The sequence below is a fragment of the Rhinolophus ferrumequinum genome, chromosome 3 (genome assembly GCF_004115265.2).
Source record: "Rhinolophus ferrumequinum isolate MPI-CBG mRhiFer1 chromosome 3, mRhiFer1_v1.p, whole genome shotgun sequence".
Classification (NCBI taxonomy): Eukaryota; Metazoa; Chordata; class Mammalia; order Chiroptera; family Rhinolophidae; genus Rhinolophus; species Rhinolophus ferrumequinum.
The window spans coordinates 92,424,413-92,441,984 of NC_046286.1; the positions used below are offsets into that span (position 1 = coordinate 92,424,413).

General features: G+C 41.0%; 1 protein-coding gene across 2 annotated transcripts in view; it reads left to right on the forward strand.

Annotated features, from left to right (window-relative positions):
• UST (uronyl 2-sulfotransferase) overlaps positions 1-17,572 on the forward strand; it is a 263,751-nt gene that overhangs the window by 97,004 nt on the left and 149,175 nt on the right. For both annotated transcript variants that reach the window (XM_033102766.1, XM_033102765.1), the window contains exon 2: positions 10,626-10,669. In XM_033102766.1, coding sequence (XP_032958657.1) covers positions 10,626-10,669 — 44 coding nt within the window. The remainder of the gene's footprint in view (positions 1-10,625; positions 10,670-17,572) is intronic.

The following is a 17,572-nucleotide window of genomic DNA, read 5'->3' on the forward strand; positions in this document are numbered from 1 at the left end:
TAAGACTTCACTAGAAAAGAAACTGATCTACTATGTGCTAAAGAGTATTTATGACCTCCAGTATACTTTATCTTTCAGAATAATAATCCAAGCACAGGAATCCCTAAATCCTGCCAGGCTTTTAAAAATTACATTTCATTCATGCCAGGTATAACCTCTCCCCATATATCTTGAAAAATGTACAGGAAGGCAGTGACAGGCCATTCTAATGCATAATGAGAAATGCATATTTCAGTGCCAGGGCTGATGTTTATGTATGTGATTACTCGGAAGGGGTTTTATTTAACGCACCATGTCTTTAAATTAGCTCTATTTTAAATATAATCATAACAGCTACACTGTATTGTATGCATGCCAGGCAGTTTATAAGTGGTAATTCGAATCTTCCCAGCCCTCTGAGGTAAGTTTTATTCTTCCTGCTGTACCTACAGGGAAACTAAAACCCGGAAACTTTTAAGACCTTGCCCAAGGTCACATCAAATAAGTGGATTGCTACCCTGGTGTCTTTCACAGCACAGCCCGTATTCTTTCTTCTGCGTTCTTTCCCCTGTACCTCAGCTCATTGCTGGCAAGGATTTTATGATTTTTAGGTGTCTACTTATTTGGCTGTTTTTCTTTTGGCGGGGGTGGTATGTTTACTGAATAACATATAGAGGTATAAGAATCCTCTTCTATCTTCCAATATTATAGCTCCGTGAACCACAAAATCTCGCCTAAATCCTATTAAATCTGATACAAAATAGAACTAGAGAGATGAGAGAAAAAGGAGAAGTACTGAAGTTTTTGAAGCTCACATTTTTTAAATAGATACTGCCACGCTCATATGTTAGATTGCTAGTTAATTTTGTGAGGATTACTGTCCTGAATGATTTTGATGATTTCTGCTGCTCTATTAAAAATCCTCTTTTACATTTGAAGAACTAATACAGAAGAAACTATGATCACTTCCTTGTATGACTTGAAAGTTTATATGAAAGTGGAATCCCAGATGGGATAGTTCTGTCTCCACCACAACATCTGTATAAGACCAACTTTGCCATCAAACCTGCTTTATCCACAAACTTTCTCAATCAACATCAGCATTTATGAGCAACTCTTCAAATCTCTTGTTCATGTGCATATTGTTAGTGCAGCTTATTTGATATACCCCGTAGAAAAGAATGTGCCATCATAGTCATTTCCCTAAAGCATGAAAAGAATTGGCAAATGACAAGTAATTTCTGCATCAAACACTACTGTATCATTTAGAATACAGAAGACACAGCCATTCATTTAGAATATAGAAGACAACAGCCGCTCATTTTCCAGTGGCCTCAGGCCATGGCTCAGAAACCCATCAAGCCAAAGACAGAGCTAGGAACAAAAAGTCTTTTTCATCTCATTAAAAGATATATATGCTTTGACACCAACCTTCAAGCCAGTAGTGATCCATAACCCAGCAAGAGTTATTTCACTCATAGAACATCACCAGCGCCTGCTGAAGACTCTTGTATAGGGTTTCCCTACTTAGTCCTCACAGACTTCTTCCGTCAGATTCTGGGTTCAGACTTCCTCCAGGCTCACAGTGATGTTTCGGCAGACATGGTGGCCATAGGAAACCTGCCGGTCTGCTCTCTGCCCCACCATGCACAGAGCTCTGAGGTGGTATGGATGGGGGTTCTCACAAGCTTGAATCCAAAGTTCAAGTCCAACTCTGACACCTCCCAGCCATGTGAACTTCCTCTGTAAAGGGGAGCCTTTACAGCTTCCTTGTCTGTAAAGGGGAACCTTGCTCTGCTCTGCTGAGGGTTGATGGGAGCATTGCTGAGGTGGTCCAGGGGAACATTAGAGCTCCATTTACACATAAGCTCATTTCAGATGTGCTTCATAGCCCTTGGCATCTTTGCACAAACTTCCCTTTTCCTCTTAAATGAGACCTTATCTTCTGATCTTAATTTCAAGGTCACAAGCATATCCTTAACTTAGATTGCCATTCTGCAGGGATATGCAGATGCCCTGCTCACCTCCAAGTATTGCACCCCTGGTACTAGGTACCCTGGCCAGCGGCATCTGCCCCTCTTTGCTTCAGGACACAGCTGGGAGGCTTCCCCTACGTGGTATAGTGCTTGATTCCATTACGAGGGTGCATCTCACATTTCTGCACAGGGCCGGGTCTCATATGTCTTTGATTCATTTACGGAAGTTGGTATTCCCAAGTATTACTTCTTTTTAACAAAACATGCTAAAACTTGAGCATCTAAATTAGTGAATTAGCCTTGAGAGGCAGTGAGCTCCCTGCAGCCATGTGTAAGCCATTTAAACTATTCTCTCTGGGAATTCTCTTCAATGTTGGGAACATATTGTCGTTTCAAATTCTCTGAATGATGATGTATCTTTATCCTTAGGGAAATAATTTGATTATGTAAGAAAAGCCCAAAGTCATTCTAATTCAGGTTTGGGGAGTAAGCTATGTGATCAAGCTTGAAAATACCACTTAGGGTAAAAAATGGCATGCAATAAGATTGTTATGTTCTGGAAGGAGCATCAGTGTCCTGAGTCTATTCTTCACCTTTGCTACTAACCAGCCATGTGTCTTGGCCTAAATACTTGACCTATGGAGGAAATCATTGATTCAATTGATTCAATTATTTCCTCCATAAGTTAAGGGGTTAGACTGTTTGACATCTGTGGTTATTTTCCTGTTCTGAAATCATACCAGTGTGTGTGTGTGTGTGTGTGTGTGTGTGTGTATGTGTTTATGATTGGGTATGGCCCATACTGACTCTAACAACAAAGCCAAAGAGAAATTCTAGATGTAGAGCAATGGCAGTTTTGTTGGACTGAAACCCTTTTTCATACACAACTCTCCATTTCTTTGATGCCTTATATGCTTGTTAAGTAGAGCAGTGTGTTGAAACTTTTCCAATCATGGAACACTTAGAAAATGATATTTTTATAGCACATAAATGGCAATAACGGTCGTTCCTATCTTAGAGGTTGTCATGGGAACTCAATGGGATGAGGTCTGTAGAGCGCTCGGCACTAGAGCTCAGATCAGCGTGATGTTAACGGTGGTGATGATAATGCAGATCCTGATTTGTTTGGCCTTGTTTTGTTTCTCACAGGGTAGATGCTTAATCGTCTTCATCTTGCCTGTCTCCTACTACACTTACTAGGGGTGCTTCCTGCAATTGGCATGTGATTGACAGTGTCATTTCTCATGATGGCTGCATGGTGGCTAGACCATGATAGAAGAAGAGGACTTACCTGGGCGCTGGTTAGAGCCTTGCGGTATACATGGCTGGGGCTGCTCTGTTAATGGGTGTATTATAGTTACACAGGGAGGATGAGTTGACTGGTAATTATTTTGGGAGGAAAATCTACTGGAATGAAACAGAAACCTAAGTAATTCCATCTCTCTTTGATACTTCACTCTTACATGCATAAGAGCATATAATATGATTACAATGATCTCCTGAGCTCATTTGGCATAATTCGTATTTTTATTTTGGTTTTATTATAGCAGTAGTGCACTGATCGTTTGATTCCAAAAGTAATTTCCTCCTACAAATGTACCCTTGATATCCTAAAATGTATATACAGGTTTAATTAAACAAATGTATTATAAAATAAGACAGTAGTTTTGAGCCAGAAATACAAAGAGAGAAGCATTAATTTGCTCTTAAAATTTATTTGAAATGGAAGCCACTTTCTAAATTATAATTGATGACAGTTTGATTTACTTGATTTTCAGTGTCTGGTATGCTCATTTTTATCATTTAGGATCAAAAAAGTATTTTCAGGCTATTTTTGCCTTTATGAACTGGTTGCGTGAATAGTCAAGATTTTGTAAAGGTATTTTTGTTGACATATTTAAGTACTGATAGGTAATACAGCCATTCGTTTGAATTCAGTGGAAAATAATTTTATTAAAGCTTAAATAAAGCTGTGCAAGCAATTTCCCTCCATTACAGTGTCTTTGGGGCTGCGTTAATTATAAGAACTGGAGCTATCGGACATGTTTATTCAGCACACAAACTCTCCATTGTGAACCGTGGCTGGTATGTGCTGACAGCTGCCTCTTAGAGAAATGTAACCCATGGTTAATGGTGGAAAGAGTGGCATTAGCATAATTTTTTGGCAAAGACCACGCTGGGGTTGCAGTGTTGCCTTCAACAGCGAATCCTTCTTTACCAGTGTCTTACTCGGAGGCCCAGCCTCCAGGGGGAAGATGCAGCCATAGGATCCTGTTGTAGGTAACCCGAATCTTATGTGAATGTCTGTTTATGAATAAAAAAAGGGAAAGGACGTCAATTGCTTATGACTATAATTTTAAAAGTGCCTGTGGAAGAAAGGCTCTGAAAAGAATTGCTGATGTTTGACCAGAATTGACACAGTGTAGAGGTGGGGTTTTTTTGACATTGACACTAATGCATATTATGGTTTCTATAAGAGGAATTAGAATTAAAACATTTTTATTCTTCAGGGACCAATTCAGACCAAAATAGATCTGCTAATGCAAGAGTCAAGAATAAATTATATCCCCTGAAGCTTCCGTAAGTTCCTTTGCACATTGTTAATTATTTCCAACAACTGGAAATTTTTTTTTTTTTGGTATATTTTTAAAGGTGTATCAAACCAAAATCAGAAAGTAATAGAAAATATCAAACAATTATTTTATGTTAATATGCATCCTTATACTCCGCTGGCCTGAGAATTCTCTTTGATTTTCTCAATATTAAATAAAATTGTAAAATTAAATATAAATGATAAAATTGGCTGGTAATATAAGATAAGGAAGTAGCTGCCATTCGTTGAGCACTTACTAGGTGCCAGGCAGGCACTATGCCATGTACTTTCTATATGTCTTGTTTCCTTTTCATAACCACCCTATCACTTAGGTGCTATTATTAATGTCCTTGTGTTGCCAGTGGGGACATTAAGCCTCAGGGAAATTAAGTGATATTTCCCAAGTCACCCTGGTAAAGGGTCGCACTGAAATTTGAGGGCAGGTCTTTTGTTCTGCGTCCGCAGTATCCCCTCTATCAGCCTTGGATAGTGATAGTCATTTCTATTATCAATATCTTCCTGGTTCCATTACATGATTCTCCTGGGGCTCCTTTCCACGCTCCCTCTTACACAAGAGCCACTGCTCTTATTTCACATATGTGGCACCCTGATGCTTCTATCCAATAGTCCTTCTTCATGTCAGTGCTTCTAGCAGTTTTTTCTTTATCCAGTTGTGTTGGTTTTACTGAATTCACATGGGCATGGCAGCTGGCTCTTCTGTGTTGACCAGGTCCCCTCACCTCCTCCCTACTCCAAGGCCCAGACTGGAAAAAGGGGTGTGATAGGACCAGATAGTGTCTTTGCTTTAGATTTTCTAGAACCTTTTTCCTTTTAGATCCTTATGGACTCTTAAAACATGTGTAGGGATCAAATATGAGTGACTCCGGGACTGACAGAACATCCCTTGGTTGTTTAAGTTGAGTAGGGTCTGGGGAAACTCCAGGCAGATGGAGGATTATGCTTTTACTTCCCCCTTTTACCTTGAAACAAGAGGTGCAGCAACAGAATACAAGCACATTCTGCAACTATAATGTCTGAAAATTATTTTTGAAAAGATGTGTGGAGTGCGAGAAAGGTTTGGGCAGTCCATGTGGCATGAGGGGTAAGCTCTATGCCCAGAGGTGCCTGTGCCAGCCCACTCTCACCCAGCCGTGGCCCTTTTCCCTTTTGTTTTATCCCCTGGCGCAGATACTACTCAGAACTGCCTGGCCGGCCTCCTCTATGGTTGGAAGTCCTTCTGTGACTACCAGTGCTCCATCAGCATTGTTTTTTGATGTGAAACTTGTGTTGTACAATCTCTCATCAGAAATGATGGAGGTGACCCATGATTAGGATCCGCTTGAATAAGATCTGTTCCCTTTTCACTTCCAGAAAATGAGATTCGGCCTGAACTATGAGGAACATTAATTTGTGTTTTGTAGTTCAGTGATTCTCAACCCCGGCTAGACATTAGAATTACCTAAAGAACTTTAGAAAATACCAAATGCCAAATGATTTGTCCCAGAATAATAAAATCAGGATAGCTAAGATGAGGCCCTGCATCCAGCCTTCCTTAAAATCATTGCAGGCAGTAGAATGTGCAGGGGTTCGGGTTGACAACTACTAATTGGGACGGTGGGGAGGCAGGAGGTACTACTCACCGTACAAGTAGGACTGCCAGTGGAGTTACTCAGCACCCATTATGTGCAGGTATTTTTCATGGAATGAAATTATGCTCATGTCCTCCTTACAGTAACCTAGGAGCTTATTTCATTTTTACAGATGTGTATATGAAAAACTTTGAGGAAGTAAAGCAATTTGCTCAGAGTGGAATGACACCTCTCGGGGATATTCTCTATTACAAAAGCAAGCTGTAATCTGTATGTGCAGGTGTACAGTACATCTGGTGTTTTATTGCCCTTGTCACAGAAGACTTAGATGGTCCTTGTATGGTTAGCGTGCCTCGGTTCTGCCAGCTGAGACCCGGCTATAATGTAGTAATCAGTCAGGAGTCTTCAGATTCCAGGTCACAAATCCTGGCCTAATTCCAAGTATCAGACTTCACATGAGTTTCCTGAAGTGCATCTTGGCTGCAAATAGTTTACACGATGGCTACTGCAGGTGGACACTGATAACATACGGTCTGGCAAACGCATCAGTAATACATATACATCTAGTAAGTGCACGAACTGTAACTCCCATGAACTTGGATTTAACACCTTTGCACATTCACACAGGACCTCTCATGTTATACTTACGGACTCCCTGGGAGGCCTCCATCATGAAAAGCTGGATGAGTAGGGTGAGATTTAGAATGTATTGTAATTTAGTTGATTGCAAAATCTGAGATCACTTGCCTTCTTAGTCAGGCCATCTTTAAGACCATTAACCACGAGCATTTTGTTGGTCGTGGTTTTGGTGTATGTGTATAGCTCTATACATTTTAACCCACGTTCAGAGCCATGTAACCACTACCACCATTAGGATATAGACCAGCCATATAGAGTTCAAAGGGCTGGAGTGTTGCTTCGAATCAGTAGCTACCTGCCTCCTCCACCTACCCGAGCAGCCTGGACAAGCTTGACTTCTGTAAGAGGTTTAGCTCAATGCCAGCCTGAGCTAACAATTTTTTGGCAGTTTGGAGACAGGCCCTTCTGAAAGTTTGACTGATGGTAGGAGTAGAAACACGTGGAGAGTATGCCTTTCCTTTATTTCTAGATTGATCAGGTACTATAATCCTTGATCCCCAAAGGAAGGATATGAAACGCTAAAAAGAGGCTGGAGTTGGAGCCCTAAAGGTGTGGGTTTCTTACTGGAAAGAAATGAAATGATGTGCCTCTGTCAGCCTCCCAAAAGAAGACATCCTGCCTCGCAGGGTGCTGGGACCTGGGATGGGAGACTGGAGGATCCAGAAGTGGATGTTCGTAGGGCAGTGGAGGTGGGTGGCAGGTGAGCACATGTCCTTTATCCCAGTTCCAGACTCTCCATCAGCCTTCCTCCCTCTTTTCTTCCCAGATTTACATCTTGAGCTCCAACCTCAGAGGCCCTAGGGCTTGGGTCTGATCTTCCTTCCCCAAAACTTGACACCTCAGTAGAATCCTCTATAAGACAAAGCAGCAGGAAGTTTCTTTGATGTTCAGGGAAGCTCTTGGGATAACAGCGTTCATCCTTTGATCTCCACAGCCGAAAAGTTACCAACTTCAGGTTTGAAAATTCTGAGAGATTTGTTTCCTTTGCACTAGGAAAGCATTAGATCCTAGGATGAAACGCTCTACCCAAATACCACATAATAATACAGTTATACACTAGGAGAATAAAAACTTGCTGTCTCCAACTAAAGAATTTCAGGTAGCTTTGTTTTCCCCTTTCTGTACCTCTCTTATAAGCACAAGGCATTTACAGCCTCTGTGTTCTAAGAAACTGCGGGAACATGACTGTGAATGGGAGCTCAGGGACCTGCTGGTGGGGCTAACAGTGGGGTCCGTGGTACAAATGCCAACACTGGTCAGCCCTGTTCCTTTCTTTGTGCACAAAGAAGTGATGTCTTCTATAAGAGAGGGAGACAGGGAGGGAGGGAGAGAAAGGAAGGAAGGACATTTGCGCTGAGCCTGAGTGAAGAGGGTGGGGAAAAGCTTTTACTGGCAGAGGAAAGAACTGGTTCAAAAGGTCCCTGGGTGACAAGAGGTTGGTGTGTTCTCGAGCAGAAAGAAGGCTGTTGTGGCTGATGGTGGGTGTGGTAGAAAGCAGGGCCTGGGTCATGTAGGGTTATAGACCATGGTAGGCAGTTGATTATTTTGTTCTTAGAGAAATAGATTTTAAGCAGAGGGCTAATATGGATTGATTAGGTTAAAGATCCCTCTGGTTGCTATAGGGGTAGTGGAGAAAATTAGCGATCAATGAAGAGAGACACGAGGGCTCTTGGACGGCCCAGAGGGGATGGTGAGAAGTGGTCCGATTTGAGTAGTATTTGAAGGCTGAGTCAATGGGACTTGCGACTGGGTTGGTGCAGAGAGGGTAAGGGAGAGAGATCAATCAAGAATGACTCCTGGGCTGTGGAGCCTGTGGGGGAAGGGATGTGTCATCTAACCTAATAGTACAATAGGGGAGGCAGCGATTTGGGGGGTGGAATCAGAGCAAATAAAGAGTTCTGTTTGGCCTGGCCACATGCGAGATGTCTGTAGACATCCAAGAGGTGCTAAGAATCCGTGGGTACCCCCGTCTGGAATTTGAGGTAGCAGTCAGGCATTTCCATTTTTTTAAGGAACTTTAGTTCTTATGGAAATGTTCAGTATCTTAGAAACACGGAGTTGTTCAAGCACTCTTTGATCCCTGAAATTGACACCTGGAGAACATGCCAGCGTGTGTGGGGATTTCTCACACCCCTCCTGAGGGAGGCATGTTCACAGGATGAGCAGATAGGAACTGTCTGCTGCTGCACCCACTGCATTATGGAGCAATAGTTCTGGATGTTTCTCTAGACTTAGGCAACCGCTCTTCTGAATTCTTTTATGAACCTCCCCTTTACTCAGATGTAGATCTCACTTCCTATTTATGTATGCACCAAGCGGCGTGCAGCAATATCATTAAGATCTAGCACATTGTTCATCATGTTCACATGTCCAAGGTTCCTGAGAATTTAACACTATCACAAGCATGCCAGGTGTTCCTGTTTGAGTGTCACATACATGAAAATCAGACCTCGTTGTCCGTTGACTGGGTCCAACTAGCCAGTTAGAGAGAACAGTCCTGTTGACATCAAGTGGGTGGTAAATTAGAAACCTACCAAGAAAAGGGGGTGGAGGATGCCTTGGTATGAAAAAAAGCCTATAAGCCCAACCCACTTATTTGTTATGCTTGGACACGTTCCCCACTGGACCTGTCCCTGGATTAAGCTCTGCTTCCCCTTTTAATTCTAGTTTCTTAAGTCACTTTTGCTTTTTTCTGAAAAATCACCTCTCATCTACTCCAGTGAGGACATTACCTAATTCCTTCAGCTACTGTTCTAAGTCTCCTTGTGTTTCCTTTATTTTCCATAATTTGTTCTATTAGAAAATCTGGTCATCTTCACATGTCATGAAGGTGATTTCCCCTGGACTGACAAGCGTCACCCCCCTTAGAGAAAAGCCTCCGATTATACTGACCACATCTTTGGCAACCCCACGTGATCAAACGTGTTGCCAGGTGGTTGGGTTGGCGGTGCCCAGGTTGCCGGAGATGGCAACACCCTGGTAGGCTTTTCAGACAAGCAGATGCCCAAGCACCCCCTGGAAAAAAAAAACCAGTCTCCAATCCTCTCCGCAGTTTAATAGCTGTGTGACCATGCACAAACTACTGGGTTTCCTCAGGCCTCTGTTCTCGCCTCCATGAGTGCGGATGATTATAACCCACTTCTGATATTTGAATTAAATGAATGCATACCTGTAAGGCATTTAGCAGAGTACCTGCTACATAAAAGGAACGCAAAAATGTGCAGTTGCTTCCCTAACCCCTGTGAGTCTTTAGTCCTCAGGAAACAATAACCATGCTCTCTGAAAACACATAAGCTATTATGGTAAAGACAAATTGAGCTTCGGAAGCAAGCTAGATGGAGGGAAGTGAACAATTGCTGCAAAGTGGAGAGGTGGTGCGGTGGTTTTCAAAGTGTGGATCCAGGATCCAGGCATCAGCGTTACCTGGGAGCTTGTTGGAAATGCAGATTCTCAGAGCTACTGAATCAGGAGCTCTGGGAGCAGGCTGGGCTACCTGTGTTCTAGCAAACCCTCCAGATAATTCTTATGCACACTGGAGTTTGAGAACCACTGGTCTAAAGTAAACTCAACAGCTATGGGGTGAGGAATAATGGTGTGTGTTGTGTGTGTGTGTCTGTCTGTGTGTATACACACCCATGTATTAGAATATTTGCTGAAACTATTAACCAAGCATGGTAATATCAGCAAAATCCCTCCAAACCGGAGATTCATTACCCATTTTTCTTTGGTACAGTTGTGTGACTAGAAATAGATCTAGCATGCTTATTTTGCACTAATGACTTTGTACTAATTTGTTTGGGGTTTTAAAATGTTGATTCATTAACTTTTTTATTCTTTGTTTCCCCCTAGGAAATTCCACTTATTTGGATGACCATGGACCACTTCCTAGTAAGGTAAGCTCTTCGCTTGTGATATAAATCTCCCCCCGCCTTTTTTTTTTTCTCAGTACCTACATCATCCAGCAACTCCAACCAGATCCCTCCCGGCCCTAAATTGTTCACAAGAAAATGGTAGGTGGCAGATGTCAAGTTAATCTTTGATTCACCCTATGTCTTAGAGCCTTGGGGCTAGACTCACCTCTGCCCTCTTCTTCCTGACCTGCCCTGCCCTCGTCGGGACACTCCACCCAAGGCTGAACTCCTTAGAACCAGACTTCCCTGCCAGTGTCCTCTCAAGGCTGCCCTGGCCTGGCCTGTGTGCCCACTTTTGGTTTTTCTAGAAGCAGTTTTGGTCTGACTTTTAAAGGTGAGAACAGTCCAGTGGAGTATTAGTATAGTTCCCCACCACTCTCTACTTTCTTCAGTTCAATGAAAACCAAATGTCAATCTACCAAAAAATGAGAAAAAGAGGAAAAAGACAGCCTTTGACTCCTTAAGGTGATGTCTGCAAAGTACAGTTGTAAGTACACAGTGAGAGGAAAATTAACCATTAACCTAAGAGGCGGCTAATTTACCATAGAGTCGGCTTTTGAGTTTAGGGTTTGAGGCACTCCATCCCATTTAAGACCATAAGCTCGGGAATCAGGTATTCCTGGGTTCATCACTGGCTCTGCCACTTTCAGTGTATGACATTAGACAAATTACTTAATTATTTCTAGCTTTAGTGTTTTAATGTGCAAAGTGGGATTAAAAACACTACCCGCAGTACAGGACATCTAAAAGGACTGAATGAACTGATATATGACAAGCACTCAGCATCTGGCATGCTATAAGCATTAAATAAATGGTGGTAACGTTAACTAGCCTGGAATAACATTGAGATCGTTGATGAATGATGCAGTAGTACTTGCCACAGTCGTGAACGACCACTTGGTCCGCTGCGTATTGAGTGCCTGTGGTGCTGCAGGCACTGGGAATACAAATATGAGACAAAACAAGGACAACAACGACAAAATATCCCTTCCCCTGGAGGGAAAAGAATACAGAGGACTTGACCCCATCTGAAGATAAGCACGTCTAGCTCATCTCAGTATCCCCACATCCTTATAATAGCACATCGTGACTATTCATTCCGTCCGTTTCATTGATTTGGACCATGCAATCCAGAACTGGAATCTGAATTAGGTCTCCTGGCTCTCATCCCAGGTTCTTTCCACTAGGCCAGTATTCTCAAACTTGAGCTTGCACCAGGGTTTGCTGGAGGCTTATTAAACACAGATTGCAGGACTCAGACCCCTGATTTTCTGACTCCATAGGTCTGGGGACGGGGCCTGAGAATTTGCGTTCCCAGTGGTGCTGGTGCTGCCAGTCTGGGGAGCCTGTTTGCCAATCATGGCTCTAAAGGTGGTCAATAAAGAGAAAACCATTTCCCTGGACATTTTCTGTGTTGTTTTTTTTACTGCTAATAGCCTAGAGAGAATGGCATGGCTTAGTATACAAAGGTAATTTATTAATATCATATTTCCTATCATAACTTTTCTTGTAGTGAAAACATATTTCCTTTGGTCAATAATCTGCCTAGGAGGGAAAGTAAGTGGGGGTGGGGAAAAAGAATGGTGCAGATGGCCTTCCCCACTAACTGTTCTTTTATCCCAAGTGGGACCGAGGGAGCCATCCACACCCACCCTGCTCTACAGGGAAGAGGGGTGAGGTGGCTCTGTCTGTGGGACCCTCCGTGGCATGTTGGATTCCAGGTTTGATAAATGGGGTTGTACGTAATCAGAAGATCCACGCCCACTTTCTATAAACTTGCCTTCCATCCTTGGTGAATGGCCTAGGCCACCCCTTCAGTCTGTCTGGGGGCCTTGCTCTTGCCGGTGTAGCCATCTTGCCTGCCTCTTTACTAGCATCCTGGGTGCTGGGATTCCGTGTTTGTTGGGCTTTCTGCCCGTATCCCTGTAGGTCTTTCTCTGAGTGCATCCTCCCACCCCTGCAGTCTGGTCTTTACCCTTCCCTCCTCTCCCACCCTCAGCTATGGCTCTCTGTGATACACAAAAGCGAGCAGGTCATATCAGATCATTTTAGGCCACTTTCAGAGTAAATCCAGTTTTATAAACTCTGTTCCAAGTTTGAAAATTGTGAAAATAATCTCTTTAAACCAACAGAAGTTTATATAACACCGGTTCTTTCACTATCGCTGTATTTTCATTATCTAGGAGTGGAGTAGTAAAAACACTCTTGACGTTAGTAGTAGCCAAAATAATAAGAAGAATGTAAAAATGGGTAAAAATAATATTGGCATGTTAACATCTTTTCATCTGTGTTTATTACTTCTAGTAGGGTGGAAATGAATCCCAGAAATAATGAGGTCAGTCTTGCAGATAAAGGTCCCTTGAGTGTCCCCTGAGGTGGGGCATTGGTTATTTAGGTCCACGGACCACTGACGTATCCAGGGACATGGTGGCACCCAGAGGGTAAGGACTCACACATGTATGGCCTCCAGAGTGAATCCCTTGCCTGGCAGGGGAAAGCAAGGCTGAGTCCAGACCCACAGTTTTCAGCTTTGTTTAGCACTCCGAAATAACTTTTTGATGCCAAGACTGAAAGACCTGTGATCTAGATAGAATAAGATTTTTTAAACTCTGAAAATGTACCGAGGTTTTACAGGCGAGTTCTCATTCTATTAAAAGTTCAGTTCCACAAGTTTCACATTCCACAAGTAATAGCCATTTGGGGAAAGGGGTGTGTGCCACGTAGCACATACGGGGAGGGCCCAGGTCTTCATTCTCTCTGGTATTTTCATAAGAAAGAACCAAACGCCTCTGATTTTCACTTGTTTTTAAAATCCACTTTAACCTCATGGCTCACCTCAGGTTTTGAGTGAAGTCATTATTCAAAAACAGATGTTAATATTTTCTTTCGTCGATGACTTTTTACTAGCACTTTGTGTGTACACAGAATGTAGTATTTAAGGTTAGAGCCCTACTAGAAATGGACATGTAGACGTCTGCTGAATGAAATAGAAAGATATTCCTGAGTACAGAAACAGGCATAAAAGAGCAAGCAGAGTGTGAGCACACTTCTTATGAAATGTGTATGTGTGTACAGACAAAAGCCTGGAAGAATAATCGTGTTTTCTCCAGATGATGAGATTTCAGATTTTTACCCTATTTTGTTTGCTTTTCTGTATAATTTGAATTCACCAAACTAATGCCTGCTCAGTCTAAAAGTCAGAAAAAAAGGGGGCGGGGGGAGTCCTGGTGGAAGAGAAGATTGATGTTAGCCTGAAAAGCTTTACTTTTTTAATCTTTCATTCTGTTCCCCCTCCCCCACATCCACACTTTAGTTCCCTATCATTATATTGGAGCAGGCTGAACCTTTTTAACTCATTATATCTTAAGCTGACTAAGCTGTTATCCAGGAAAATTAATTACTAGGACAAAGGTAGGGATACTTCTGAAGCATTATTTGCTGTTCTGTGGACCCTCCAAAGTAGCCTCACCACTGAAGGTTGATATCTTGCCCTTCTGGGTTCACTTCACCAAGAACATGAGCAGCGGGCATTGACAATGACCAAGTCTGGTGGTACCCAAGGATACAGTTACCATTTCACATGTATTGTGTTCCCATTCTGATAAGGAGAGTTGGTCTGAGCAACTCAAGGAAAATGAAATCACTCTCCATAACCATCTATTGTTTTCTATGTGCCAAGCACTCTGCCAAGTGTTTTGCATGCAAGTTTAGTCCTTAGAAAACTCTATAAAAGAGGAAGTAGTTTTTTAATCCTTATTTTACAGATGAGAGCATTGGAACTTAGAGAAGCTGAAATCCTTGCCAAAGGTCATGCACTAAGCATTGGCCTTGAGAGTCCAGCCCAGGGCTGTGTAGCACCAGTCCATGCTTTTAACCATGTAAAAATTATTAATTTAAGTCAAATAATAACCTTATTTCTGGAGTTTACGCTTTAATATAAGTTTTCGGGAACCTTGGCTACTACAATAAACAAGTTTTAACCCTCACTATACCAGGGAAAGAAAAAGTCATCACCATTTACCATCTGGGTTCAAATGGACTCTTCTAATTTTTTTTTTTTTTTTTTTTTTTTTTACTATCTAGTGAATTGTTTTTTATTTCTACCTCATCTTTTTCCGTCCAGTCACCTTTGTATACATACATGCCTTCATTATTTGTCCATTAACCAACTGTATATAAAGCAAATTTTGGCATAAAAACCTCATAAAAGGTGAAAAAGTACGGTCCCACATTCATTTAGCAAAATGGGGTGGTCCAGGTTCTTGCTGCAAAATATTGTCTGATGAATCCCTTCCTCTTCATGACTAACTACATGAGAATATGATATTTTCTTTTTGTTCTCGGAAATACATTGTTCACTCATTGACTCTTGAGTTTGAGGGAATTAATCTAGGATATATCATCATCTGAAGACTCATGGTCTGAGGTTTCACTCTTATGATCAGTTTTATCATCATCATTAGTCTTGAGTGCGATTGTCCAACTCTTAGCATTCATCTCTGATTCCTCTAATGCCTGCGAAACCTCTCCCTTCATCAGTTTTTCTCTCTTTGTCATTAGAGGCAGGAATGAAAAATTCTTAATTCTCCATTCTATTCAATGGAAGTTAAAAGGGAACTACAGAAATGGTGCTTCCAGTCTTCTTTTATGTCTCTCAGAAAGATGATGCACTACCTGGGCAATGCAATAAGAAATATGAAGAGAGATTCAACAGTAACAATCGGTTTCCTTAGTGAATCATCCTTCTAGGTCTACACTGTTCGATACAGTAGCCATTAGGCTCATGTAGCTATTTAAATTTAAATTAATTAAAATAAAAAAATAAAAATTTAGTTTCTCAGTTGCACTAGCCATATATTAAATTCTCTGTAGTCACATGTGGCTAGTGATACCATATTGAACAACACAGAATAGGACATTTCAGTCATCATTGAACAGCAGTGTAGTTCCGAGCCATTGCATTATTCTTCCAGTTTTCTGTTACTTTAGTCTTTTTAAAAGTATATTTGGGAATAATTGATGCATAAGTGGTAGGTAATTATTCTAGCATGATGAAATAGCAAAGTGTTTCAAGATATAAAAAAAATAAAATTATTAAAATCCCATAATGGATCTTAAATTTTTTAAAGAAGCAAGTGGACCCTATTACATAGTAATTATATTGTATATACATAATTATTATAATCATATAATTGCAATTATATGGACCTCACCTATTACACAGTAATTGCAAAGTAAAATGAGTTTTATTCTCTGCATTTAAAGAGAGAATATTTTCTTTGGAACATCGCTATGAAGAATAAAGTCAAGAAATATTAATCCATACAAATAGAACTGCTCAAAAAATAACCCTGAAACTGAAATACGTCCAATGGATCCTAATGGTATATACAGGGTTAAGATATATTACTGATGTCTACATTTGTATACAAAAGTATTTTACTATAAAAGATAATACTTATATACTATTTTTGTATATAAAGTAATGTGCTAAGTAGTATTAGTATTCAAATTTTATTTTAAAATGGGTTCATTATAAAAGGGTTTACAACTTATTACACTAAGCAGGCCATCTCCAAATGAATAAGCGGCAACATTTATTGGGATAACATGTATAATACCTAGTGGTGTCTGGGAGTGAACAGTAAATGTTAGTCCTTCTTAAGGACTTTGGGTAGACAATGACGATACGAACTTCCTTGAGGAGCTTAGAAAAAAGAGAGGAAAGAAAATGGTAGCCTGGGAGATGGAGGCCATGTCAGCGTAATTGAATAGTAGGAAAGGAGTGGCAAGTCACAAATTCAGTCTGAATGGTATTATGGATTGCATTGTGTCCCCCCAAAAGATGTGTGGAAGTCCTAACCACCAGAGTCGGTGAACGCAGTCTTATTTGGAAATAGGCTCTTTACAGATGTAGTAAAGTTAATATGAGATCCTACTGGAATAGGATGGACGCTATATCCAGTATGACTGATGTCCTTATTAAAAGAGGGAAATTTGGACACAGAGACAGAGATGCACAGGTAGAATGTCATGTGACAATTGGGTTCTAGGCTTACTCTAAATTTTCCCAAATTGAGTTAACCAGAATCTGTAACAGGATGTATAAAGGAAATACCTATAGTACTAAGGACCCACTGCTGGGTGCTTACGTGTGCCTGGCATCATGCTAAGTGCTTTCCATTTGTTGGATTTAAGCCTCACAACTCTAAGAGGGGAATATTACTAACCTCTTTTAGAAATAGAAAATTGAAGCTCAAAGAGGCAGAGATTAGAGTTATGCTGTCAAAAACCAAGGAACACCAAACATTGCTGGCAATCACTAGACTCTAGGAAAGAGGCATGGAGCAAATTCTCCCTCTGAGCCCCCAAGAGGAAATTACACCAACTGACACCTTGATTTCAGATTTCTGGCTTCCTGAACTCAGAAAATACATTTCTATTGTTTTAAGCTACCCAGTTTGTGATACTTGGTTATGGCAGACCTACAAAGCAATTCAAATGAGTTGAGTTTAGTATCTTTGATTACCAGGATAACATTGAGTGTTATGCCCTGTTAGGCATTGTCTGGCTTGATTTAATAAACATTGAAACCATCCTTAGAAGTCTACCATTAGGCCAATTTAAGTATGTTTTCTTATTTTTCTCAACATTGAAAACTACTTAAAATTTCCCCCAATATTCCTTCTTCACTTTTCTTTGTAATTCTTTTTTCTTCATAATTTCATGTCTTTAGCTGCTTTATTATCCCCAATATTCTCTCCAATTTCCTCTAGTTGAAATTCATTTCTACTGTTCAAATTGTGTTTTCTAATATAGAAAAATTACATTATATTACATTATGTTTTTCTCTGAAAAGGACCTCAGCGACAATTCATTTAAGAG